At 34.9% G+C, this 27648-nt stretch overlaps 1 protein-coding gene across 5 annotated transcripts in view; it reads left to right on the top strand.

Annotated features, from left to right (window-relative positions):
- The first annotated feature begins 220 nt into the window (after positions 1 to 220).
- PTBP2 (polypyrimidine tract binding protein 2) overlaps positions 221 to 27648 on the top strand; it is a 78672-nt gene continuing 51244 nt past the window's right edge. For 3 of the 5 annotated variants that reach the window (XM_053591245.1, XM_053591247.1, XM_053591248.1), the window contains exons 1-3: positions 352 to 475; positions 2011 to 2041; positions 19810 to 19885. In XM_053591245.1, the coding sequence (XP_053447220.1) occupies positions 468 to 475; positions 2011 to 2041; positions 19810 to 19885 (115 nt within the window). In that variant the 5' untranslated portion in view covers positions 352 to 467. Of the gene's footprint in view, positions 476 to 967; positions 1319 to 2010; positions 2042 to 19809; positions 19886 to 27648 lie in introns of those variants that run through there. The other 2 variants (XM_053591250.1, XM_053591249.1) reach the window with 2 other exon arrangements.

The raw sequence follows: 27648 nt of genomic DNA on the forward strand, positions 1-27648 counted from the left end.
CTAAGCTGGGGGGAAAGTGGAGGCTGCTCGGGGGCAGTCCTGCAGTCCAGGGCCAGCGTCCACAGGTTCAAGGCGGACGGCGCGCCGGGGGGGAGGGGTCCCACGCACTCCGCCCAGGGAGGGGAACCCGGGACGTCACGCTGTGCAGCCGCAGCAGCAGCAGCATCAGCATCAGCATCTGCAGCAGTCCCCGTCCCAGAGGGCGGAGGGAACCCGGAGCGCGGCGGCGCGGAGGAGGCGGCGGCGGCGCCCACTTCCCCTCATCCCCGCGCCTCGCCGCTCGCCTCCGGCTGCCGGGCGCCGGCGCGCTCGGCTCTTTCCGCCGCCGCCGCTGCCGCGCGCTGCCCCGTGCGCCTCGCCACCTTCGGCAATTTCCGTCGGGCTCCGGCCGCCATTTTCTCGCCGCTTGTGTGGCTCGCTGGCTGCGTGGCTCGGTTCTTGTGAGGCAAGCTTTGTCCGGTTCGGCAATGGACGGGTATGTAACCTGGCCGGCGAGGAGGTGTGTGTGAGAGAGGAGCCGCGCCGGCCCTCGGCCAGGCCCGGGATCCGGCAGAAACCCGCCGGCGGCCCCTCCCAGGGCTGGGCTGCCGTTACCCAACCCCCGCCCCATCGCACACACCCCTCCCTTCGCTTCCCCGGCGAGCCCGGGTCGAAAAAACGAGGAGAAAGCGGGCTCGGAGGCAGGGGAGGCCTCGGGGCGATGCCGGGGGGCCGCCCGCGGAGGGGGAGCGGGGGCCGGCGCGGCGGGAACCCCGGGCCGTCTCGCGTCCCTGCCCCCTCAGGGAGCCATTTCGATCCGTACCCCGGAACCCCGGCCCCGGGGACGGGCGGGCAGGGTCGGGCCTGGGGCGGGCCCGGCCCTCAGGGGGAGCGGAGAGGCGCCGCCGACGGACCCCGGCCCGTTCCCGGCCCGCCCTGGGGGAGATGCCGGCGGCGGGAGCCGGGAACCGCGGGGCCGCGGGCGGGGGCAGGGCGCGCGGCGGAGGGAGGGAGGACAGGTGTCACGCTCCTTTGTTATCATTCGAGCCGGGAAGTGGGGGGCGGGAGGCCCGAGAAATGCCTTTTTGTGGGGCACGAGAACATTCAAGGCTTGGCACGAGGGCCCAGAAATTAAATCATCTGAAAAACGAAGTGTTTCGAGGTCCCCATCAGTCACATGGGCAGAGGCCAACGGCCATGGCAGGAACGAGAGTGGAGAGTCAACACAGGGCCATCTTTTTAGCTACTTTGGCCAGTTTCAGGAAAAACAAAACAACTACCAAAAAACGAGAAGCACGCTGCATCTTTGAGAGCCTGGGAGTGAAGATAGAATGCTCTGGTGAGGCCAGGCTCTGGGAAAGGATAGGGACCAAGGTCTCCCATGACTTAACATTAGAAAGGGCGAGAACACAGCAGCAGTCAGCCCGCTGGGGGGACAGAAAACAGTACCACCTAACAAGTACGTTTATGAAAATTAATGACAACATTGGAGAGTCAAAAGGGAGTTTGTTTCGCTCAGGCATCTTGATTTTTTTTCTTAAAGATTAAACGAAAATTTTACGCAAGTTAACAGATTCACAGAATTTAAATCATCCTAGAGGTTGTCTAGAGATTATTTTTTTGGTGCCTTAACTCCAGAGAAGTTTTGAATCCCTCCAGATCAGTACAGAGTTTTGACTGCATTGGAATTCATGTTTCTTAATTCTTAGATTCTGTCTAGACTGCTAGAGTTTAAGTGTTAAATTATAGCATTGTAGAAATGGTTTTACAGTGTTAGGTTTTTCTTTTTGCTTTTGAGAGTGTTATTAAAAAAAGATAGCATCAAGTTTACTGAATTTCATCTTACACTGAAAGTCATTTTCTAGAAAATCAGGTTAGGAATATTTGGAAGAAGCGTCACCGATCATCTCTGTGTTTTTTTCCATCTGTGTTGTGTTTGGAAGATTTATGAACGATGAGCTACCCTAAAAAGTTTACAGTCAGTGATCATTAGAAGAATAATGATTTAAAGTGTTTATTTTTTCTTTGCAGAATTGTCACTGAGGTTGCAGTTGGTGTGAAGGTAGGAAAAGATTGTTTGAAATGAATGTGAAAACTGCATTGTTGGGTCTTCCCTTATAATTAATGGCAAATTTCAGTTAGCTTTTGGAAACTGTAATGTAACAAAACCCAAGTGTAAAATGTTTCTTTAATTCCTAAAGTTGGCTGTATAAATAGCTTATAATGTAAATAAACAATAGCCTTAAGTGTTTCTGGAACTGGCATTTGTAAGAACATTTTAAAGAAAGTATGAGTGGTATTCAAGGAATTAAAATAAAAATTATTCTCACATACAACTTCTGGTGAACACAAAAATCAATATCCTGGTTTTCTGAGGGTAATAGTGATGTTAATCATCAAATTAGTGGTTTGACCTAAGTCATACAATTTTGTTAATCTAAGTATTTTTTACTCTCCTTTTGTCTTATAAAAATGAAAATGTTTTTGTCAATAATAAGTCACATTAAAAAAGAGTTATACTGACACTTAGAGAAGAAAGTTGTTAGGCAATTAGCTTCATATTTGAGTCAGATGTTAAGAGTTGGCCTGTCAATTATAGGAAAGTGGATGTTGTAGTAGAGATCTTTTGGAATCCTCCTTCATCCACTTTTTGGCTAGGAAAATTACTCATTCTTTAAACTTTAGTTGTAATGTTTAGGTCTTTCCATGTTTTAACATCATGGTATGTTACAATTTTTGCTTGCAAGCCTGTTTGTCCTGAGAGGCAGTGTGCTTAGTCCACTGATGTTGGCTTTTCAGAATATTTTTTTTGAATTTTTAAAATTGCATCCATAGTATTTAAAATACTTTTTGAGATACTACTATTTCCTTGCTCAATTCTGTCCTCTGCCCTATTATGAACTAGATACTTGTCCATTCTTTAATATTAGGCGTGTTTCTTGAGTTCATATTTTGCATATTGGGGTAGAAATAAACACTGTTTGGGGGAGAGCCTAGTTAAATTTGGTAATATTTTCCAAGTTTATATACGTATAGGATGTGAAATCAGGAGTAACTGAAGAGTACAAAATGTGCATATTGTATTTACCATTCAAACAGATTTCCTCTATGAATTTTGTAAAAGAATAAGTGATAGAAGACTAAATTGTCCAGTTAGTGAATAAGGAGAGAGAGGGTTAATAGAGAAGACCCAGAATGAGAAGGCAGGGGAAAAAACTGAGACTTGGAAGAGGAGGTTTACATATAAGGACATGTTGGTTACACCAGTTTTCTATATTAATTGTTTGAGGGAAAAAACATTAGAAAATGACATGAAAGTAATTGCTAACTTTTTTTTTAATCCATTGTGTAAGAGTTTGAATAATTAAGCTTTTATCTAATTTTCTAGGATAATTAGAGGTATGAGGCCTGTGTACAAGTAATTGAACTTGCTTTAAAAACATTTTTAATTTTCTTTGAAGAAAGTAATATATGTGCATGTTTAAGAAAAAATTTAAAGTGAAAGATTTCTCCCTGATTGACAGTTTTCTTTTTCTTAGGTGAGATAACTGTGTTAACATTTTTGTGCATTTTTTCTGAAATTAATTTCTGTATTACCAAACATTCAAGCTATTTGTTCTGGTTCACATCTTGCATTTTTTGAAAAAAAGCATTCATGAAATAAACTACCTATACTTAAAGTACATACTGTTTTGGTGTATGTATACATAATCTGAAAAACCATCATCAAAATCAGGATAGTGAACATCCCTTCCAAAAATACCATCTTGCCTCCCTTCTGACTTCCTTCTAACAACCACCGACTGCTTTCTATTAGTATAAAAAATACCATCTTGCCTCCCTTCTGACTTCCTTCTAACAACCACTGACTGCTTTCTATTAGTATAAATTAGTTTGCATTTTTTAGAATTTTAAATAACTGTAATCACACGTGTACCTTTTTTGGTCTAGGTTATTTCAGGCAGCGTAATTATTTTGCAATTATCTGTTGCATATCTGTGTGCCATTCCTTTTTATTGCTGATACTAAAATGTATGGCTGTGTAGCAGTTTGTTTATCCATTCATCTCTTGATGTGTGTTTTCAGTTTGGGCCTATTAAAATATAGTTGCTGTAAACATTTTTGTAAAAGTTCTTTTGTGTATGTATGCTTTTGTTTCTTTTGGGGAGGCTTTATGATTAGAATGGCCAAAGCATATGGTAGGCATATGTTTAACTTATTAAGAACTGCAAACTGTTTTTTAAAGTGGTTGTACCATTTTATATTGCCATCAGCAGCATATGAGATTTCCATTCCCTCCACATCTTCTCCAATGTTTGTTAAATTGTCTTGTATTTTTGATTATAGACGTTCCAGTGGGTAGGAAGTGATATCTTATTGTGGTTTTAGTTTTTATTTCTTATTCATGTCCTATGCTGTTGAACAGCTTTTGATCAGCTATTATCTTTGGTGAAATGTCTGTTTAAAACTTTTTTTTAATGGGTTATTTCTTTTTCTTGAGTTTCGAGAGGTCTTCGTTGTGGTTACAAATTCTTTGTCAGATACATGGTTTGTGAATATTTTTTGCTATTTGTCTTCTCTTTCTCAGCTGTGTCTTGAAGAGCAATGTTTTTTTTAATGACGAACTTGGTTTGCCAGGTTTTTCTGTATTATGCTTTTGGTGTCATATTTAAGATTTTTTTTTCCTAAGCAAAATTCACAAAGATTTTTTGTTTTCTGATAGCAGTTTTGTATTTTGGCTTAACATTTAGTTGTTTGTTTCCATTTTGAGTCAATGTTATAGTACAAAATATGGGTCAAAAGTTTTTGGTTTGGGATGCGGACATCCAGTGTTTCCAGCATCATTTAGTGAAAAGACTATACTTTGAACTGGCTTTGCAGCTTTGTTAAAAATTAATTCTCTGTACGTGCGATTGTATTTCTGTACTTCACTCTTTTCCAGTGACATATTTTATATCTAGAATCACCAAACATAGTCTTACTCACTGTAGCTTTCTTTGTGTTGAGTCTCAGAACCAGATGGTTTTGGTCCTCTAACTTAGTTCTTTCTCAAAGTTGTTTTGACTCTTTTGAAGTTTTTGTATTTTTATGAGTCTTGTGGGATTTTGTTGAATTTGACTTGAATCTGTAGAACAGTTTGGAGAAAATTGATATCTTCACAATGTTGAGTGGTCATACCCATGAATAGTTTTATCTCTCCATTTGCTTAGATTTTTAATTTCTGAAGGCAGTGTTTTTGGTTTTCAGTGTATACGTTTTTGGTCACAATGATCCTTGAGTATGTCCTATCTTTAGATGTTGAATATTAAAAATACTCAAGCTCTAGTTGTTCAGAATTAATGTATAGAAATAAATGAGTTTTGCATGTTGCTCTTGAGCGTTTTGCGTCCTAACTTCACTTAGTAGGGCTCATAGGTTTTTTTTTTATATTCCATTGGTTTTCTACATATGCAGTTTACGTCCACTTGTCTTTAGATAGCTCCTTTCCTATCTAGATATCAGTTCCTTTTTCTTTTCCTTGCCTATTGCATCTAATGTAATGTTGAATAGAAGTGATGAGAGTAGGTATCTTTACCTTGTTTCTCATTTTATTTAGGATGAACATTCCAAATGGTATGGTAATTTCCAAATGGTATGGTAATTTCCAAATGGTAATTTCTTTTTTAATTGTGAAGCCATATAGGCCTGATGTTTGTTTTTTTTTTTTTTTGTGGGGTGTTTTTAAGCTACATATTTAACTTATTTAAAAGATACAGGGCTAGTCAGGTTATCTGTTTCTTCTTGGGTGAGCTTTGGTAATTTGTATCCTCCATAGAATTAGTCCCATTTCTTCTAAGTTGCCAAATTTATTTGCACAGAGTTGTTCATGATATTACCTTTTTACACTTCAATATTTTTTTTTCCTGTCATTCTGGATATAGGTTTATTGATTTTATTAATGTCCGAATGATCATTTTTTTGGTTTTGTTGAGTTTTCTCTGTCGTTTTTCTGTTTATTGTTTTACTGATACCTACTTATTTTCTTCTGCTTTTGTGTTTAGTTTTTCTGTTTCTACTTACTGTCATTAACAATATATAGGGGTTTTGTGCTATGTATTTCTCTCTTACATACTGCTTTCATGGCATCCCTCAAATTTTGACATGTACATTTTCATTCAGTTCAAAATACTTTGTAATCTTCCATTTTATTTCTTTGACCCATGAGTTATGAGGATGTATGTAATTTAATGATATTTGTAGTTTTCTGTATATCTTTCATTTACGTATTTTAATTCCATTCTGACCAGAGAACATATTTTGTCAGACTTGAATCTTTCTAAATAGGAGATTTGTTTTATGGTCCAAATACAGTATATCTTGTTAAATGTTTTAGGTACCCTTGATAAGAAGTTGTATTCTGTTATTGGGTGGTGTTCTATAAATATTATTTGGGTCATGTTTATTGATAGGGTTGTTCAAATGTTTTCTGTCCTTGCGGTTTTTGGTCTATATTGTTTTATCAGCTGAAGAGAGCATTAAAATTTCTACCTATACTTAACAGATTTGTCAATTTCTCTTTGCAGTTTTATCAGTTTTTAATTTATCTACCTCGATGTTTTATTATTAGTACTTAAATGTTAAGGATTACTATATCCCCTGTTGCATTTTTTTATTTGTTTTTCACTGACCATATTTATCCCTGATAATATTTTTCAATACTGCCTTTTTTAATCTAATATTCATTGCTTTAAAAGTCTCCTTTTTTTGATATTGATACAGCTAACTGCCTCATTTTGAGTAGAGTATGTCTTTTTTAATGCTTTTATTTTTGGCTTTTTTCTATATTTAAAGTATGTTTCTTATAGGCAGCATAAAGTTGGAAATTGCTTCCTTACCCCCTCCCCCATCTTAAAAACACTTTTTAAGACCATTCACATTTAGTGTTGTTACTAATATGGCTAATTTTAAAACTACCACTTTACTGTTTTCTGTTTATTCCTTGTTCTGTTTTTCTTCCTATTGTGCTTTTCTTTTGTATTGAGTATTTTTTATTCCATTTTATTCTTATTAACTGATTAGTTATAAATTTGTTATTTTGGTGGCTGCATCAGGATTTATAGTATATATCTGTGATCTTACACAGTCTTACCTCAATGGGTATTTATAGCACTTTCCATATATACACTGTCTGATTATTGTAAATAGTATGTGTTATTTAGTTTATCTCTGTCCTCTTGGTTTTGCGCTATTGTTACACTTTTTATTTCTGCATGTGTTATAAATTCTATACAGCATTCTTTTTGTTTGAATAGCCAGTTATCTTTTAAAAAGATAAAATAAGTATAATTTTTCTATATTACTTGTAATGTAGTTGCCCACATTCACCAAATAGGTAGGGTGATTTCTCTTCAGATTTCTGGAGTTCTCTGTGCTCCTCCTTTTTTCTGGTGCTTTGACATGGAGACTCTGGTCAGTTTAGTGTTCAGGGACTCTTTCTTATCTCTCAGATCAGAGAGTGTTTGAGATTCAGCCTGATTTTCCTACACCTTAGCTGTGGTCTGGAAAATCAAGAGGGTACGTTGAGGCAATGTGGATTCACCTTATTTGTTTTCTGATTTCCAGGGATCATTGTTCATCATTGCCTGATGTCCAGTGTCTTCAAAACCTATTGTTCTGTGTTTCCTTGTTTTTTCATTGTTTCAGCAGGGCAAATCTGGTTCATATTACTGTCTTGGCTGGGTGTAGAAGTCTACCTTTTTTTTTTTTTAAATAATTACATAATATGGTCTCAGCTGAAACACTCTGTTAAAGATAATAGAGAATACCTGTGTGTACCACAGTGTAGTTACTGAACATGCGCAATTTAGTTCCCACATTAGACATTTTGGTTTGATTTCCATTTGTAGTTATGAAATGTGATATTTGGACTAGAAATAAAAATGCTATATCAAATTAAATTTATACTTTAAAAGTTACTGAAAACCACAAGGCCTAAATTGTCATTTGTTTCACATAACTTTGTATGGAAGTTCTGTTTTTTCATACCCTTGCCAATTCTAGGTTTTCTCAAAATCTGGAATAGTAGCTAATTTTAGGTTAAAAAGATTTTGTAATTTATATTTTGAAATGAATGAGTTTTTTTTCAAATCTGGTCATTAATTTTCATTTTCTGTGAACTGCTTCTTTGTATACTGAACCTATTTTAATGGTAATCATTGTCACAGCTCTTTGTGTAAAATTGTAGGTGTTTTTCTTTGAGTTTTTATATTTTTTGACATTCCTCATAATCTTGGGCATACTTTTGAATACTTAAGTATAATTTTTTTTAATCTGTTTGATACTTAAACATTTTTAGCCTCAGTTTCTTCATTCTTAAAATGGGATTTTAATAATCAAGTATGCATAAATGTATTTTCTACAGTTAATGTATGCTACATACAGAATATAGAGATTTTATAGCTTTGGGATATATTGAATCTTATTAATTCTTTAAAAATAAATTTGTTTTTAATTCAGCTCTTAATTCTAGATTTTTGGTTAGCTCAGTGAAACTATAAGACAAGGAAATTTTGAGTTTTTAATGTGAGAGTTACATTTCTGTAAAATGGCTTTTTATGTTTTTTGTAATTTCTAAATTCAGGAGTTTTATTTTTGTACTTTTAATTATTTTGCTGGAGTGAAATCCTTAGAAAATAATGGGCCTATTACTTGAGAAGATGGAAATGCATGAAATGATTGCAGAATGATAAAGGGTTACCCAATATGGTAGAATACTAACTTTTTAGATGCACATTTTAAGGAAATTTGTTGCAGTTCTCTTTAGTAAGTAAACTTAATTAAGAGGTTAGAACTAGACAACTGCTAAAGGACCTATTTCTTAAAATAAGTTAGGTTGGTCTGGCTCAGTGGCTCACGCCTGTAATCCTAGCACTCTGGGAGGCCAAGGCAGGTTGATTGCTTGAGCTCAGGAGTTTGAGACCAAAGTAAGAGTGAGACCCATCTCTATTAAAAATAGAAAAACTAGCCAGGTATTGTGACAGGCACCTGTAGTCCCAGCTACTTCGGAGGCTGAGGCAAGAGGATGGCTTGAGCCCAAGAGTTTGAGGTTGCTAAGAGCTATGATGCCATGGCATTCTGCCCAAATGACAAGACTCTGCATCAAAAATAAATAAGTTGGATTTTTCTAAGAGGGGTTTTATTAGTATTCGGAAAGCACTGGTAATAAATAGCTGAACTCATAATTTAAATTGTAATATGGCTATTGATTTACCATTATTGGCTTGCTTAGATAATTAAGTATTGCTAAACATAACTTTTTTTGTAATGATGTAACTGGTTATAATGGGTATGTTATTCAGAATCTTGTGGTGTTTGGGTTTTTGTAGTTTTTTCTTGGATGCACTTTCAAGAAAAATGGATTTTTAGATTTTGGTTTTTCTTAAAATGCTTGTCTTACTACATAATGCTTGGCTCGGGTATTTTTATTAGAATTTCAATTTAGACATTTTAATGTGTCTACTAAATGACAGCACTGTGTTACAAATTGATTCCAAAAACTGGAGACAGAATATACACTTCTTGAGGGCAGTGACTCTACTCAGTTAATATTTAATGACTATAGGTGTCAATGGGCTTCAGCATTCTTAAAATCTCATGAGCCATTTAGCAACACAGCTGGGATCATCACAGCTTACAGCAACCTCAAATTCTTGGGCTTAAGTGATTCTCTTATCTCAGCCTCCCAAGTAGCTGGGACATACAGGTACCCACCACAACACCCAGCTAATTTTTGGTTGTAGTTGTTTGGCAGGCTTAGGCTGGGTTTGAACCCACCAACTCCAGTATATGTGGCTGGTGCCCTAGCTGCTGAGGTACAGGCACCAAGCCTACATTTATTTTTTGCCAGAGATCCAAAAGAGACTATCTTTTAGGACCTATCTAGTTGGAAAGATAAAGACCCAAGGTTTTAAGTTAAGTACTGTGTGACTATAGTAAGAGAGATTAGTTTCAGTTGGTAGGATCAGAGTAGGTTTTATTAAAGTAGGGGGGTGACCTGTGTCTTGTTTATAGGTTGGAGGATGGAGGAGGGTGTGGAGAACAATACATGTTGAGAAAATGACAAGACCAAAGTTGTGTATATAGGCTGGTACAAAATCCACAGCCATTGAGCAGTGAATTGAATAATTTGGCTTTTATGGCTAAAGGTTTGCATATCGTTTATGGCTACAAGAGGAAAGACAGGATGGCAGAAAGATTATAAAAGGCCACAGTTCCAGGTTATGAAATTTGTGCTTCGTTTTGGTGGTGCTATTCTATGTACAGAACATTTCCATACATAAAAGTAACTCATTATTCTTCTGTCTTCAGAGTTTGGAGACTGAGCTCCATAAAAGATTGACCTTGGAGTGCAATGAGTTAGAATAATGAGTCTCTATAATTATTAATTATTTTAGTCTCTTACTTGGTCTATTTGTGTTGCTAAATTTTAATAGCTTTCTTAATTTCTAGGCATTCTACACTAGAGGATAAGGTGTTTAATATTTTAAAAGTAATAAGGTACCACATTTACTAGTAGGTTGAGGTGTATACTCTATGCATATGTTATAGAGTGCTTCATTGTCGTGAACCAGCATGGCAAAGGAGAGTGAACCAGAGTGGAATTGGTGGGGAATGAGGAAAATACAACACAAGAGAAGACATGGAAACAAAGGCTGGGACCAGGAGGACTGACTGAGCTGATGGCTACAGCCAGCCCCAAAGCACATAATCAGCTTTATTTTATAGTATCTGTACAGGGTTGTCCAGGGGGAGGTAGCATAGACAATATGGGGAAATAGCATAAACAAAAGACATAGTTTGGGTCTTACAGTACAATAGGAAAATGTAAATAACTTTAACAAAGACAAACCATCTTGTTAATGCTTTCTGCTCAACTTCATTAACATATGACAAGAAGTAAGAAGGGAAAGATCCTGATGATCCCAGCATAGTTAGCAAAACAAAAGAAGAACTATGTGCTTAGTGGTTACTACTTAACTTTGTTAGCATATGACAAGGAGAAAGGGAGAGATCTGAAGGATCTCTGCATAGTTAACTGTAGAAAGAAAGGGCTACATGACTTTGGCAGAGAGGGAGCAGGAAGAAAGGAATATGGCTGTTTTGGGAATGGAGGAGAAGCAGTTGGGGGTTCATTTTCTGAATGTTCCCCGGGCTGTGAGGGCTCTGCTGTCTCAGAGCCTGCTCTCTACACTTCATCACATTATCCTTTTACCTAATAGTTTTTAGTAGCTAATGATTGCATAATTTTATTGCGTATTGCTAAAATGGCAATATTCTTTTTTTTTTTTTTTGCATATATTAATTCTTCTGTTAAGAACTTTATCCACCAAATGTTGGATCACATGGAAGTACTCTTTTTATATATTTCATGGACAAATTGTTGACTTTTAAAAAACTTTTCCTGACAAGTTATTACCCCAGCAACTTCCATTATAACCAGTATTATAACCAGACTCCTTTTGTTGTTAGTATCATTTTGAAAACAAAGATTTTAACTTTTATTTTTTATTCTATTATAGTGATCTTTCTTTTATAAATGCTTGAATTGTTTCATCTTGGCCAGCAAGAGCTCAGAACAGTAGCTTTGATACTTGTTTAAAGTATCATTTTTTTGCTCTAGACCTTTAATGAATGTTCTTTAAAGTCCAAGTTCCTATGGGTAGGAAATGGTCCTTAGAAACCAAAATAATGTGGGTGCCAGGATGCTAATTGCTCTTAGGTTGTTATTATTTTAGGGCTCTTTCTATGGACATTTATTTTTTTTAAAGAGAAATGCATAATGAGCTCATTTGTTATTTCCAATTCATATTTAAGGTTACACAGTTTTACTTCGATCTCTTGAAGATTTTGTATTTTATATTAATCTCTGTACCCTGAACAGTCTTGTTTACTAGCATTGATAATCATACATACACACACTGGTTATTTTAAATCAACATCAGTATTACATACAACATAGTAATTATTGAACATAGTTAGAAATTTTTTGCAGTCACTTTTGTCCTGAAATTATCTTCCACAAAGAATGTACAGTATAGTATAATCACAGAATTTTAAAGTTTATTTAAATAATTATCTCTGTGGTTCTCCTGTCAAGGTGGTAGTCTGTTTTCATTTTGTTATAATTTTTTTTTTTTTCAGTTTAAAATAAGTTTTTCAGAGTCAAAACTGTAAGGCAAGCTATTGTTTCTCTAAAAAGCTTCTAAATACACTACTGTACAGAGAAGTCTAGCCTTCTATTCCTGTCTCCTTGTTTTTTTCTCTTATTGTTACCTATTGTCACAGACATTCAGTTTATACCTCTTTTATTCAATGTAAGGTTTATTTCTTCCTCCCTTCTCCACCCTCCCTCAATGGGGCCTCCCCACCCCCAATTTTGTCTGTATTTGAAGTTTAGGTTCCTTTTGATCCAGTTACTCAGGAATTATTTAAAAGTTTTAGCTGATTAAATTGAAACAATTGTTATGTTTTTCTCTTCTCTGTTCTTTTTATTAAAATGTCTAATTACATATGACTATTATAGTATATACTTTTTCTTTATGAATTCATTGGCATATTCATTATATAATATATGACTATTTTTGTGATTTTCATGGGCATTTAATTTGAGTGGGTAAACTGCATATAACTGAAATAAATATATGTCGATAGAGAATTTAAAGACTATGATATACATAGAAGAATATAGCGCAACTGTTTGATTTAAAAAAATTTCTAAGCCGTTTTCTTAGAGTACAGTGCTAAATATTACAGCTTTTGTGTGTTTTTGTAGGAATATTAAAAATGGGCTTCTGTCAGTTTTGGGGGAAGGAATTTCATGAAACATAAGACTAATTTTGAGGTGGAAGAGAGTTTCATTTTATGTTTTTACTTTTTTTTTGAATTTTCTTGTTAAAATTTAAAAAATGTCAATGTGGGCAGAAAGATTATGATTCATATTTTTTCTTTTTGCATATATGTGCCTATATGGCTGTACTTTTATGAAATTTATTTTTGCTTATATGCCTGTACTAAAGTATGAAATATTATTTTTTGAAAGTCGTATAACTAGAAGAGATGACTTAGAATATGAGAGATAATTCTTTGATTACTTCTTCAGGTCTCATATCTTGTTGCTGAAGATTAGAGAACAAAACAAATCTAGGGATAGCTTTGTGGGAAATGTCATGTAGAATGATAAGTACCAATAAAATTAAATGATTGTAAAGTTTTTAAAAGAGCATATAATAACTTCTCTAGGTAATAGTACTGGGTATCTCTTTAAATTTATGAAGTTATTCTTTTTAGTGTAATTGCTCATGAGATAATTAGTGCAATATATAATCTTTCATTTTGAGTATAGTTTGATCAAATTCATTTTCTTTTCTCACTTGATAGGGAGCCTTTCTATTGGTAAATATGAATATTTTAACACATCTGGTTTTATGTGAGTGTCTTTATACTTTCTGATCGTTACTTCTTAGGTTTCTTCTATTACATCTGTTTGCTGATGTTATTGTTCTCTTATAGATACCCCATTTTTGTGTGGTAAAATATGTAGTCGTCTTATTCTTATTTATTGCTTTCTTCTTAGAATCTTTTGTTATATTCGTTAAGATATACTCATAAGGATACTGTGAAATACAGTAAAATGATCACCATGAATCTGCTACCCAAATAAAAACTTGATTGTTATGAGTATCATTATTTTAAAAATATTTGCTTCCTTGTGTATTTATGCAAGAGTTTTTGATCCTTTTTTTTTTTTGTGGTTTTTGGCCAGGGCTGGGTTTGAACCCGCCACCTCCGGCATATGGGACCGGCGCCCTACTCCTTGAGCCACAGGCGCCGCCCAGAGTTTTTGATCCTATGTATCTTAAAGTGCATATATTGCTAGGTAAAGTATGTTAAACTTTACAAAGTAAGTTTTCCTGTTTAATGTTCTCACATAAGAGTTCCTTGCTATCCTTACCAGCACTTGGTTAAATTTTTAATTTTTCCCAGTCTGGCGTATAGTATCTTCTTTTGTCTTTGTCTTTTCCTGATTATTAATGAAGTGTTACATCTTTTTTCTCCCATGTTTATGACAACTGGTGTTTCTCTCTTTCGAAATCCTATGAAATGTCTATTTGTGTTTTTAGCTTCATAAAAATTTCAATTTGTTATGTAACTTAAATTGTAGTTCCTAAAACTGTATTATTATTACTGATTTCTGTCACTGTTACCTTCTCAAGTTTGTACCTTACCTTGTTGCTTCCTTATGCTGTCTTTTGATAAATAGAAGTTGTTAATTTGAATGCATAGTATAGAGTTCTAATACGGCCACAGATTCTCTCGGTGTCTTAGAAATCATTTATATGATCCCATGCTTTATGCTTAATTTTCCCTTGCTCTTGTGGACATCTTCCATGTAAATTGTTGGTAGGCTTTAAAAATAGTCTCTAATAACAGTTTTTAGGTTTTCAACTGTTGCAGTACAATTTTTTACACCTAGATCATGTGGCTATTTTGTAGTAGAATTAATTCATCATTGTTTCATGTTTAGGTTTTTATGTCTTAATTTTAAAAACTCCTTTTACACACTCAGAATTCTTAAAGGTATTTTCCTCTAAAATTTTTTAGAGAGTTGCTTTTTACATTTGTATTAGGTTGGTGTAAAAGTAATGGCAGAGGCTAAGCTATTAGGTTGGTGTAAAAGTAATGGCAGTTTTGGACTATGAATTTTAAATCATTGTTAGATACAAACATATCTTCGTTAATCAAAATAGGCACCTTTACAATCAACACATTGTTGCCAATGATAAGTAAGTTTGTTCTTGTAGAGTAAAAATCCCTGATTTCCTGGTTCAGAATTCGAGGAACTCTTAGGAAGCATTTTTCTCATCCTGCTGGTTGTGGAAGTGTTTTCCCTGCAAAAAGTTGTTGAGATGCTTGCAGAAGTAGTAGTTGGTGGGTGAGAAGTTAGGTGAATGTGGTAGATGATGAGGCAAAACTTCTTAGCCCAGTTCGTTCAACTTTTCAAAGTGTTGGTAGTAGGACATGCTGTCAGGTGTTGTTATGGGGGAGAATTGGGCCCTTTCTGTTAACAGTGATGGTTGCAGGTGTAGTTTTCAGTGCCTCTCATTATTTTCTGAGCATACATCTCAGATTTAGTGGTTTCACCTGAATTCAGGAAGCTGTAAGTGGGTTAGACTGGGAGCAGACCACCAAACATTGATTATGACCTTTTTTTGGTGCCAGTTTGGCTTTGGGAGGTGATTTGGAGGTTCTTTTCCATCCAGCCACTGAGCTGGTTATCACAAGGTGTCATGAAATCCACTTTTCACATGTCACAATCCTATCGAGAAATGGTTTGTGGTGGTTGTGTAGAATAAGAGAAGATGACACTTGAAAACAATGATTGTTCTCATTTTTGGCAGCTCATGAGGCACCCAGTTATTGAGTTTTTTTTACCTTTGCTTCAAAGCCAAATGACCATAGAATGGTTGATGTTGACTTCTTTGGCAATTTAACGTGTGGTTGTCAGAGGATCAGCTTCGATGATTGCTTTCAATTGGTCATTGTCACCTTCCCAGTGGCCGGCCACTGCTCCTCATCTTCAGTGCTCTTGTCTCCTTTGCAAAACTTTTTGAACCACTCCTGCGCTATGATTTCGATAATAGTTTCTGGGCCAGATGTGTTGTTGATGTTGTGAGTTTTCTCTGCTGTTTTATGACCCATTTTGAATTCAAAATTGCTTGAAGTTGCTTTTTATCTAACACCATTTCCAAAATCTAAAGTAAGTATAAAATAAACAGCAAATAATACCTCATTAGCAAAAAAAAAAAAATAAAGCAAGAAATTTGCATTAAAATGATGTATAACAATCGCATTACTCAGTGTATTCCAGTACCAAATGGCAAATTTCAGCAATACATGAACAGCAATTACTTTTGTACCAATCTTATGCTATAATTAAATGCATAGTGTTAGTAGCATAAACAGGCCATAAACTTCTCTCTTATAGCAAAAATGCTGTTGGTATAAGAAAATGGTATCAATCTGCTCCATTCTTTGGGCCAACTTACTTTCATCCTACTGCTTCACTAATCCCTAGGTTTTTGTCTTTGCTTTGTGATCTGTTGGTGTATAATTGTGCTATCTTTTTTTTTTTTTTAATTTCCCTGTAGGTTTGTCTATTTTGTTTTTTTATAAAGTTAGCTTTTGGTTTATATTAAGGAGATAAGACATTTATACTCTTCAGCGCATTACTGTTTTCTGTACATTTATTGCTTGTGTGATTTAGTGCTTTCCCAGCCTTTAATAGGTAGGTAGCATTCAGTTCTACCTGTTCATATCTTTGGTAACACCTCTATGTTTAACAAGTCCATGAATAATCATGTGGGTGCATACCTTCTTTTCTCTCTGAGAGTCTGGTTTTCCTCAGGAAACTAATGCTCTTGTCCTTGTCTCATGTTTTTCTGTCGTTTCCTAAGTTAACATCTTCAGAGGAGAAAGTGTTTGGTCAGCTCTCAGTACTGAATCTTAGCAGAGCCTAGGGACTCTTGTCAACTTCAGCCATTAGTTCTTGCTTGCCTTTCTGGCAGCCCCACCAACTTCTCTACCAGAAATGATAGATGATAATTGGAGTAGGTCAGTGGTTCTCCACCTTCCTAATGCCGCGACCCTTTAATACAGTTGTGGTCACCACAACATGAGGAACTGTATTAAAGGGTCGCGGCATTAGGAAGGTGGAGAACCACTGGATTACATTATTATGATTAGATTATGTGATGAACAGAATAGCCAATAACCATGAAAAGAAGAAATAAGACATTTATATCATTGGAATCAGTGTCAAATAGCTTTTAATGTGAACCTACTTTTGTACTTACCTGTTCTTCTTTTAGTCATTTCTTTTGACTTGTAACTTGTCCAGTAACTGCTGGACAATTAGAAACAGCAGTTTCCTAATTGTTTCTGTGGGAAAAATACCTTCTCTTTTAAATGGTCCTTGATACTACATAGGAAGAAAAGTTTCTGTGGTCAGATTTAACAAGAAACATCAATGCCAATCTTAATATTTAATTTCTTTTTCTAGGTTGAATCTAAAATCAGTCGACATCTATTGTAGATGGATTAAAATTTTTTAAAAAGGATACATTTGTAGTAGAGATTTTTTTTTCATAGTAGAGATTTTGATTCTGAGTTTAAGTACCATTGATTTGATTTGTTTTGGTAGCTGCTAATATGGAACAGCCATTAATCACAACCAATGATCATTTTATATATATTCTGAGTTAAAGAACTAGCCTTGATAATTCAAGTGAAATGGTTCCATCAGTCAATATGATAATGTTAATAACATATATCTATAGTGTAGAGTTACTTCTTTTGGGGATAGCAATGATAAGCTTTATACTAAGTGGCAAAGCAAACGTTAATTGGTTTTGTACTTATGTAAATGTAATTTATAAAATAACTTCATTAATTTTGATAAAATCTCAGAATTGCAAATAATTGGATACTACTTCTGACTCTTATGAAGGCTGTTCAGTCTGTTTTCTTAAGAGCAGGTATGAAATAATTTGAAGAAAAAAGACAACAAATACAAAATTTCAAGAAAAAAATTAAAGACTTTGCCATGCATAAAGATGCATTGCCAGAAGGAAGAAGAGAGCATATTATATACCATAAGTCAGAGTTAGAGGCTTTGTTTTGTATTTGAGTAGAGCCAATATTCCCCACCCATCAGTTTCCACAATTACTTGGGATCTACTGTAAGCAGAACTATTACAGTGAATTGTGTAGTACAGTAGCCATGTGGAAGAATTTTATTTCTGTGAACATCTAAAAATAAACTGATAATATACATTTGAAAAGAGGTCAAATGTACTTTTGAAAGCTAGGGGACTTAAAATGGTTTTGAGAATTGAGGTAAAACACTGAAAATATTTTAAGTGGTTAGAAATTTTGTTCAGGTGACCAAAGCACTTAAAGACCTCTTTACAGTTTTGTTTTTTACTTTTATAATATCTGATAACTGATCTGGAGTTTTATTGACTTATGGAACGTTTTTTTTTTTTTTTTTTTTTTTCCTCATCCTATGGTGGGGGCTAACTTTGCTTTTGTATATGGAATAACTTCACAATTTTGGGGCTCTAAGAACAAAGGCCGAAAGATAAGTAGCAGTTGTTGTTACTCAGCATTCATTCAGTTATTTAGCCAATAGTTATGTATGTATGTAGAATTGGTTGACAGTAGGGAATACTATAGGGAATAGTACAATGTGGCCAGGTAACTTTCCTATCTGTCACCATACATGTATTATCACATTTAATCCTAATGGCTGTGATATGAATAGATGTTATTTCTATATTACAAATGAAGAATTCAGGTATAGAATTGTTAAAGTTAAATAGCTGATAGTAGAAGCTGACTTCAGAGACCTTTTTCTTAAAACTGTGTTACATATTTGTCATGAAAATAGACAACTGGGAAACATTTTCTTTTGTATATAGTGGACCAAAATATAATGTGTATCAGTGGTCTTAAATGTTAATGTGTATTAGAAACAGCAGGAGGATTTGTTAAAACCTGAGATGATGGGACCCCACCCTCAGTTTCTTATTCAGTAGGTCTAGGATGGACCTGAGAACATGTATTAACAACAGGTTTCCAGGTTTTATCCTAGTCTTACGGACTGTATTTTGAGAATCACTAAAATATCTAACTCTGCTCATTATGTTCTTACACACATACAACTAACTGCCATGTCACATTTTCCAAATCTTGATTAGAAATTAGATTTGGTGCAAATAATGTTAATGTGGCTTGAAACTGTGCTTTATTTCCCAATATTTGTATTTGAGTATTTGATGCTGATGAATGGGAAGCTTTTAAAACATTTAAGGCAGATGACCTGGAATACCTGTTTATTATTTTCATATTTGTTGTAATACAAAAGCTTATTAATTATGAGTAACACAAATTAGTGTGGAATTTATGGTTAATTTGGATTTTCTTTGACTTCCTGAAATGCTTCTATATCCTTCATACATTTTTTAATTTTTGTGGTTGTATTTAGCTTTTTTGTACTGGTGGTTGTTTTAAATCAGCCAGTATTGATTTGGCTATTTTAAATTTTACTATATATGTATGACAACATACACATATGTAAAATAGGCGAAAAAGTTGATTTAGCTAGTTTAAATATTAGTGTATTCACATATTTTTGTAAATACACACGTTTTTCAAAATACCTAAAATATTACTGATTGGTTTGAACAACTGCGCAGGTCCAAAACATACACCTTTTAGCTTTTTCTCTGAAAGATTTTAGGTCATGACCATATTTCTTTTTATTCTGACAGAAATTTCTCATTTTATATATTTTCATTTTGCTTTCAATGTCCTAGCTACTGATGTCTATACCTGTTTTAATTTTAATGATGATGATGTCTACCTTAGCAGTATGAAATTCTAATATTCTGAAGACGAGTTATCTGGATGAATAAAGGATTACTGGAATGGAAAATTATATGACATTAGTTGTTTTTGTAAAAAATTGAGGTAGCTTTTCAAAGGTTTTGATTATGGAAACTGATCATCTTTTGTATTTATTGTCTTTTGGGCTTAAGTGAAAGGGAAGGGGACAGATAAGAGAGTAGAGAGATGAAGTTGACTTTTTATTTTAAGGATTAAGTTTCTGAGTCTCCCCAATAATGTAACATTTGATATTTGTTTAAGTGTGTGACAGGCTTTCAGATTAATATTTTTAAATTTTAAGATGTCTATGCTAATTTTTTTTTTTTTTTCTTTTTGCTTATATAGAGAGGATCTGACGAACTACTCTCAGGCAGTGTTCTCAGTAGTCCAAACTCTAATATGAGCAGCATGGTAGTTACAGGTAAGTATTACTTAAGTCTTTTTTTTTTTTTTTTTAATAGTACATATATATTTTTTAATTTATTTATTTTTATTGTTAAATCATAACTGTGTACATTAGTGCAATCAAGGGGTACAATGTGCTGGTTTCATACACAATCTGAAATATTCTCATCAAACTGTTCAACGTAGCCTTCATGGCATTTTTGTAGTTACTGTATGTAGGCATTTGTATTCTGCATTTAGTAAGTTTCACCTGTAATTGTTATATGAGAGTAGCTATTCTTTTTAAAAGCTATGTTGAAAAACTTTAGAGGAAATTTTTACCAGCATATAAATGAATCTAGTGAAAAAAACTTAAAAGTTAGTGAGTTTGTGGGCAAGTGAAACTTAAGTCTGATGGTCTTCCTTTTTTGATCACAAAAAATGTTCCTCTTTTATGTTATAACCCCCATACTCATCCTTTTTGTTCTATTGCTTTTAGTTTTGTTTGATTGTCATAGAATATTTTTACTTTATTTCTTTATGCCATAAACCCTAAAACTCAAACTTTAAATAAAAGCCAAAAAAGTTAACTTACATAACTGTTTTCTTCTGTGCTTTCAACCTTTTTCTTTGCCATAACAATATTTTAATTATTTTAATTTATTTTTTTATGTTGTCTACTTGTAATTTTAAGATGATTTAACTTTTCAAGTTAGAGTTTTGGTATATGTCACAAATAATGTTAGTTGTAGGGTCTGTGAACCAATATAGACTAATTGTAGACCTTAGTTTTATGGCTGAACCAAATTTTGAATCTGATTATTGTTATTATTGAATGATTTTACCTTATAAACCAACATTCACATTATTTTACCTCAAACTGAAATTTTTTTCTGTTATTTTTTTTTTTTTGAATTACATGTGTGAGGAATTATATCGGGCAATAAAAGGATCTTAAAAGACTAGAAGCAGTTACTTGTGTAAAGTTCAGTTAAGTAAAAATTATAAGGACATACTAACCAAATTTAGCCATAATGATGTGAAGAGGAATTTGTCAACACATTATTACTGATTTTTCTATATAGGGATTACAAAGCAAAATAGTCAAAAGTACCAGGTAAAAATAATTGACCACATAGTCTTGTTATGTCTTTCTTTTTGATAATGGAAATGTTTTTAAAATTAATAATTGGGGCTATGACCGAGTAATTGGTAGCTGCCTTGCCCCCTTTCCAATCTCCTCCCCAAATCAAAAATTATGTTAAACTGAACAAAATATATGAAGCAGCTATTTTCTGGAATTGATGAGCAGTTAATGTAAGATCATTATCTTTCAGAGATGGGAAACATGAGGTGAGTCTCCTGACCATTCTGGCTTTCTCCTTGGGACTGTTTTACTGCCATAGTACAGGGAAATGGAAATCAAACAGAGCATTCAGGTTTCAATTTGCTGAGGAGACCAAGAGTATAATTCAAAGCTCTTCAAACATAAGGAATTTGTGGGGAATGGTCCTGGAGAAGAGGGAATTATTTAGGGGTTTAGGCACAGGTTAGGGGGTAGAAATTGGTGTGGGGACTTGCTTTATTCAGAATTTTAGATAATGGGTGGGTTACATGTCTGCAGATCGAGACTTTGTAAGGTCTGTCAGAAATGACTTGCTCTGGGGCTGAGAGCTAAATGGTAATTTCCATTAGGTTGAACAGTGCACTAAGACATTGCAGTTGTGGGAAGTCAGACTTTGAAGTTTCGGAAAGTCAGAAAATGGACTTCAGTGATGCCCCGGCCCGCAGGGAATTCAACGGGGACCTGGGAAACAAAGGGGTCAGTCGAATGAGGGGACAAGAGACACGAAAGAATGAGAGCAAGTCAAGAGTCTGATCAAGCTCCGTCGAGTTTATTTTTCAGCTGGGCTTATAAGCACACAAACGAGGAAGTAACTAAGGGCTGTTCCTAACAGGGCGGGGAGGGGGCTAGTTTCTGGAAAATTACTAGGAGAGGGACCCTAAGGCGGGGGGTGCATTTTTGAGGAGATATGCAAGGGGAAAGTACCGTTGCTGTTTACGGTTGAATTCCTGAGAATAGTTTGCCTGTAAAATCAAGATAGCAAGGGGTATTCTTGTGAGATGTTTTGGCTCCCGGCACAGTGATTCCATTTAGACCAGTGATTTTTTTTCAGCTGGTGTGTGGTGAGAGGATCTTAGGTTTGCTGTGAACATTTTTAAAGATCATTTAATTAAATTACTTCTGAAAGAAGTTCAGAGCACAATAAATATATACTTTTTTTTTTTAATCAATATAATGCAAGTGTGCCGTGGAAGCGTAACTATACATTCGATTGTGCTTTTTTCAAAAAGGTTGAAAAACACTGATTTTAAGTTAAGAAAAAATTAGGCTTTAAAAGAAAGGATCATAGCAGTGGTTCTCAACCTTCCTAATGCCGAGATGTATTTCTTTGTTACAAAGGGGTATGACCCACAGGTTGAGAATCACTGCTCTATAGTAAGTGCTGTTCGTAAGACTAAACCTAAAATCTGACCTGATGATGGAAATGTAAAGGCAAACAGCATGACTCGGTGTTGCTACAACTGTCCTCTATAATATCTAACGTACAGTCAGAAGTTAAAAGTGATGTGCAGAAGCAGGAAAATAACCCATAAACTATAGAGAAGCATTCAATAGGAGCAGACTCCAAAATTACTCTATTGATAATAGAGTTAGCAGATAAAGATGATAAATATTTTAAGCTATAAAGGAAAAGATTGACGTAATGACTGAACAGATGGAGGAATATATTAAGAGATAAAGAATTATCAAGACTAATTGAAAAATGCAATCTTTGAAATGAAAAATTCACTTGGGACTAACAGCAGATGGGAAACAATAGAAGAAAGGTTGGCGTACTTGAATACAGATAAATACAAATTATTCAAACTTCCAAAGAGAACAAAATAGACCTGTTGGACAATTAAGCAGTCTAATCTGTAAGCAGTCTAATTGAAGCTCTTAAGAGGGAATAGAGTGGGGGGAAGAAAAGTATATGTATTTGAAATGGAATGACTGAAAACTTGTAAAATTTGAATAAGAAATATCTGAGACACCCAGGCACGTGTAAGATATGTATACAGAACCATATGTAATAGTCAAAATACGGAAAGCTAACAACAAAGAATAAATCTAAAAACAGCCAGGAATAAAGACATGAGAAAATAAAAGGCTAACTTGTTCAGACTGAATGGAAAGACATTAGATAAAAACATGCATTTGCAGGAGGTGGGAAGTAGTGGGAATGGTAATTAAGTGTATAAATTTAAAAAGGCTGTCTGTATTTATCCTCTGAAGTTTCTTTGAAGGTCTATGTTTATGTAAATGAAAGCTTCATATTAATGGAGTTTGTTATATAAGTGTTTATCTGACAGTAATTAGTACAAAGTGTAGATGAATGGAATTTTACAATAGTAAGTTTCTCAAATTTTACATGAAGTGATGTATTAACTAAAAAAGATTCTAACAAGATTGTATGTTGAAATTCTAAGTGTAATCTTTTGAAACAGTACAAAGAAGTGTAGCTAAAAGCCACAAGAGGAAAACTAGAGCATTTATTGCTTGTTTTTAAGAATTACTGCAAAGCTGCAATAATCAAAATAACATCATATTGGCATAGAGACAGATAAGTAGTCAATGAGACAGAATAGAGAGTTCAGAAATAAAACCTAAAATTATGGACAACTGATTTTTGACAAAAGTGAAAAGTCAATTCAATGGAGAAAGAACACACTTGTAAAGAAAGGATGGTGTAACAATTGGTTATAGCATATGTGAAAAAGAGATCTTGGATCTGAATTTCATGTTGCATGTGAAAATTAATTCCAAATGGACCATGACCTAAATGTAAAACCTAAAATTATAAAAATTAACAGAAGAAAATATGGAAAATCTCTGTGACCTTGGATTAGAAATTTCTTTGCTAGGACCTTAAAAGAACGATCTGTGACAAAACAAGAGGGACATGTCCTTGGAGTTAAAAACTATTCTTGAAAAGGCACTGTTAAGGGAATGGAAAGACAAGCCATATTGTGGTAATGTATCTTTACAAAGCAAATAGCTGATAAATGATTTGTATCCGTTCAGAATATATAAACTCAAACTTAACAAGTCAGCAAACAACCCAATTTAATAAATTAGGCTGAACATTTGAACAGGTAGTTGACAAAAAAGATACAGGTGGCAAATAAACAATATGGAAAAGATTCTCAACATCTTCAGAAGAAAAATGCTAACTAAAACTATACTGACAGAATATTGCATACCTATTAGAATGACAAAAATTAAAGAGACTTACCATGTCAAGTACATACTTTAAATGTGGAGGTGGTACTTATATAATGTTGATGGGATTGTAAAATTGTAGAACTACTGTGGAAAGCAGTTTGTCAATTTCTTAAAAAGTTAAATACTTAACCTGTGATTCATTTATCTCTGAATGTCCAAATAAACAGTGGTACAGCCAGATGATATAATATTATTTAGTACTAAATGGAAATGAGTTATCAAGGAACCTTAAATGTAGGTGACTAAGTGAAAGAGTTCAATCTGAGAATTTTATTTTGCATACTATATTATTCCAACCTATGACTTTCTGGAAAAGGCAAAACCATGGAGATGACAAGAAATCAGTGAATGATGGAGGTTGGAGGAAAAATAAATTGGTGGAGTACAGAACTGTTTTTGTTCAGTAAAAATACTCAGTAGGATACTACAGTGAAGGATACACATTATTATACATTTGTCCAAACTTAGAGAATTAGAGAGCAGACCCTAAGGTAAACTATGGACCCTGATTATGATGTGCCATGGCAGGTTCATCAATTGCATACATGTACCACTCTGGTGGGGATGTTAATTATTGGGAAGGCTGTACATGTGTGTGGTAGCAGAAGGGATATGAGAAGTATCTCTCTCCTCTTAGTAGTAAAACTATCCTAAAAAACGAGCTCTTAAAAAATATTACTGTCTGACTTGTCCATACATTCGATATCATTGTTCTAAGCAGTTTCAAAAGGCAAAGATTGTCAGAGTAGATAAAACAGGAAGGCCTAACTAGTATACTGCCTATACTAGAGTTAGGTTAAAGTATAAAAGCCTAGTTTGAAAGTAAAAAGATGAAAAATGATATTCCATGTACATCGTAAACACAAAGTTGATATAATTGTATTAATGCCAGAGTAAGATTCAAAGCACTATTAACCAGATATAAAAAAGCATGTTCCATAATGTTGCAAGGGTCAGTATATCACAACACAACACTCCTTATGGTGTTAAAAACAGAGCTTCAAAGTATATAAAGAAAAACATGACAGAACTAAGAAGACAGTGAAGTTCACAGTAATGATCAGATGTTTTTAACATTCCTAATAATAATTGATGGGGCAGTTGAATCCTGTACTCCAAATAAATACATGGAGAATTTGAATAATGCTATTGGTTACCATGGTTTAATTCACATTTTTAAAACTATACCCAGTAATTGCAAACAACTTTTCAAGTATACATAGAATATTCACCATGATGATCTATACTAAAGCATAAATCATAACAACTCAAATTTCAAATGATTAAAAGCACATATAGTATCTGATTATAGTGGAATCAAATTAGAAATCAAAAGTAAGAAATCTGGAAAAGTAATAAATATTTAGAAGTTAAATAACACAATTCTGAACAATACATGAATCAAAAGAGATTTCATAAAGATCATATTTCTGATGAAGGAAAATATTACATATTAAAATTTGATGTAAACCAAGAGTATGCAGAGGGGAAAATATGCATTTAAATACATAACATGCATATTAGAAAAAAGGTTTGAAAGTCCTTATCAAGACTGATAAAGGAAAGAGGATAAAAATTTCAATTATCAAAATAGTGAATCATAGTAGGAAAGTAACACAATATCACAAATAATGTTAATGCCGACAAATTCAACAACTTAGCCACATTTCTTAACAAATGCAGTTTATCAAAACTAAATCTGATTAGCTCCATCGTAAAAACCGAATTTGTCATTAAAACAGCTTCACACAAAGATTACTCTAGACATACATGGTTTTAACTGTTGAATTTTATGAAACTTGAAAGCAAGAAACAACCGTCTTTAACATATGTTTCTAGAAAATAGGGAAGGTGGGTACTCCTTAGTTCACTTTATGAAACTCCTATAGCTCTGACATCAAAATCTAACAATATAAGAAATCAAGATTTAGGACTAATATTTATCATTCACCTAAATGCAAATGTTCTTTTTTTTGTAGAGACAGAGTCTCACTTTATGGCCCTTGGTAGAGTGCTGTGGCTTCACACAGCTCACAGCAACCTCCAGCTCCTGGGCTAAAGCGATTCTCTTGCCTCAGCCTCCCGAGTAGCTGGGACTACAGGCGCCCGCCACAACGCCCGGCTATTTTTTGGTTGCAGTTTGGCCGGGGCCGGGTTTGAACCCCTCACCCTCGGTATATGGGGCCGGCGCCTTACTGACTGAGCCACAGGCGCCACCCAGTGCAAATGTTCTTAACAAAATGTTGGTAAATCTATACAGCAGTGTATAGGTGATGATTAATGATAACCAACTGAGGCTTATCCCAGGATTTTAAGTTTAACACTTGAAAATGAACTTAGTATAATTCATCACTATAATAGAATGAAGGAGAAAAATTATCTCAAAAACTAGGAAGAGAAGGGAACTTTTGCCAAAGTAGATAAGCAGCATCTATTAAGAACATACAACAAATTCTGTATTTAATGGGGAAATCTTGACTATTTTCTCCTTAAAAACAGGAAATACTAGGGAGCGTATTTGGTGGGACCACACCTACAGTGCATTTTACAAGGGTACGTGTTAAATTTACTAAGTGTAGAATATAAATGTCTTTAACACAATAACTAAGAAAATGCAGTGACGGCTATGTTAACCAGTTTGATAAAAATATTTCAAATGGTACATAAAACCAGCACATTGTACCCCATGATTGCATTAATGTACACAGCTATGATTTAATTAAAAAAAAAACACGAATTACAGAAAGGTGTTGTTTTCACAATTTTTTTCTAGCTTATGTTGGACAAGTGAAATAAAAGATGTATAAATTGTAAAGGAAGAAGCAAAACTCACAATCATATCAACATGTTTTTTAAAAATAGAACACCTAAAGGGATCTACAAAAGATTTAGTAGAACTGATACGTGAATTTAGAATGATTACAGGATACAAGTTGTATACCTTAAATCATATTGTTTCCTTACACTAACTGCAAATTATTAGAAAATGAATTTTTTTTTTTGGAGACAGAGTCTTACTATTTTGCCCTCAGTAGAGTGTTGTGGCGTCACTGGTCACAGCGACCTCAAACTCTTGGGCTTAAGCAATTCTCTTGCCTCAGCCTCCCGAGGAGGTGGGACTACAGCCACCTGCCACAATGCCCAGCTATTTTTTGGTTGTAGTTGTCGTTTGGCAGGCCTGGGCTGGGTTCGAATCCCCCAGCTCTGGTGTGTGTGGCTGGTGCCCTAGCCACTGAGCTATAGGTGCCAAGGCATGGAAAATGAAATTTTAAGAGATCCATTTATAAAAGCATCAGAAAGACGAGATATTGGGAACAAAATCAACAAAAGGTGTTTAAGACATCTGCACCAATAACTTCAAGACACTACCGGAAGTTTTAAAAAGACCTAAATAAAGGAAGAGACCATATCCATGAATTAGAAGGCTTAATTTGCTAACATGCCTATCCTTTCCAAATTGGGATACCATT

This window comes from Nycticebus coucang, chromosome 5, assembly GCF_027406575.1.
Source record: "Nycticebus coucang isolate mNycCou1 chromosome 5, mNycCou1.pri, whole genome shotgun sequence".
NCBI classification, from domain to species: Eukaryota; Metazoa; Chordata; class Mammalia; order Primates; family Lorisidae; genus Nycticebus; species Nycticebus coucang.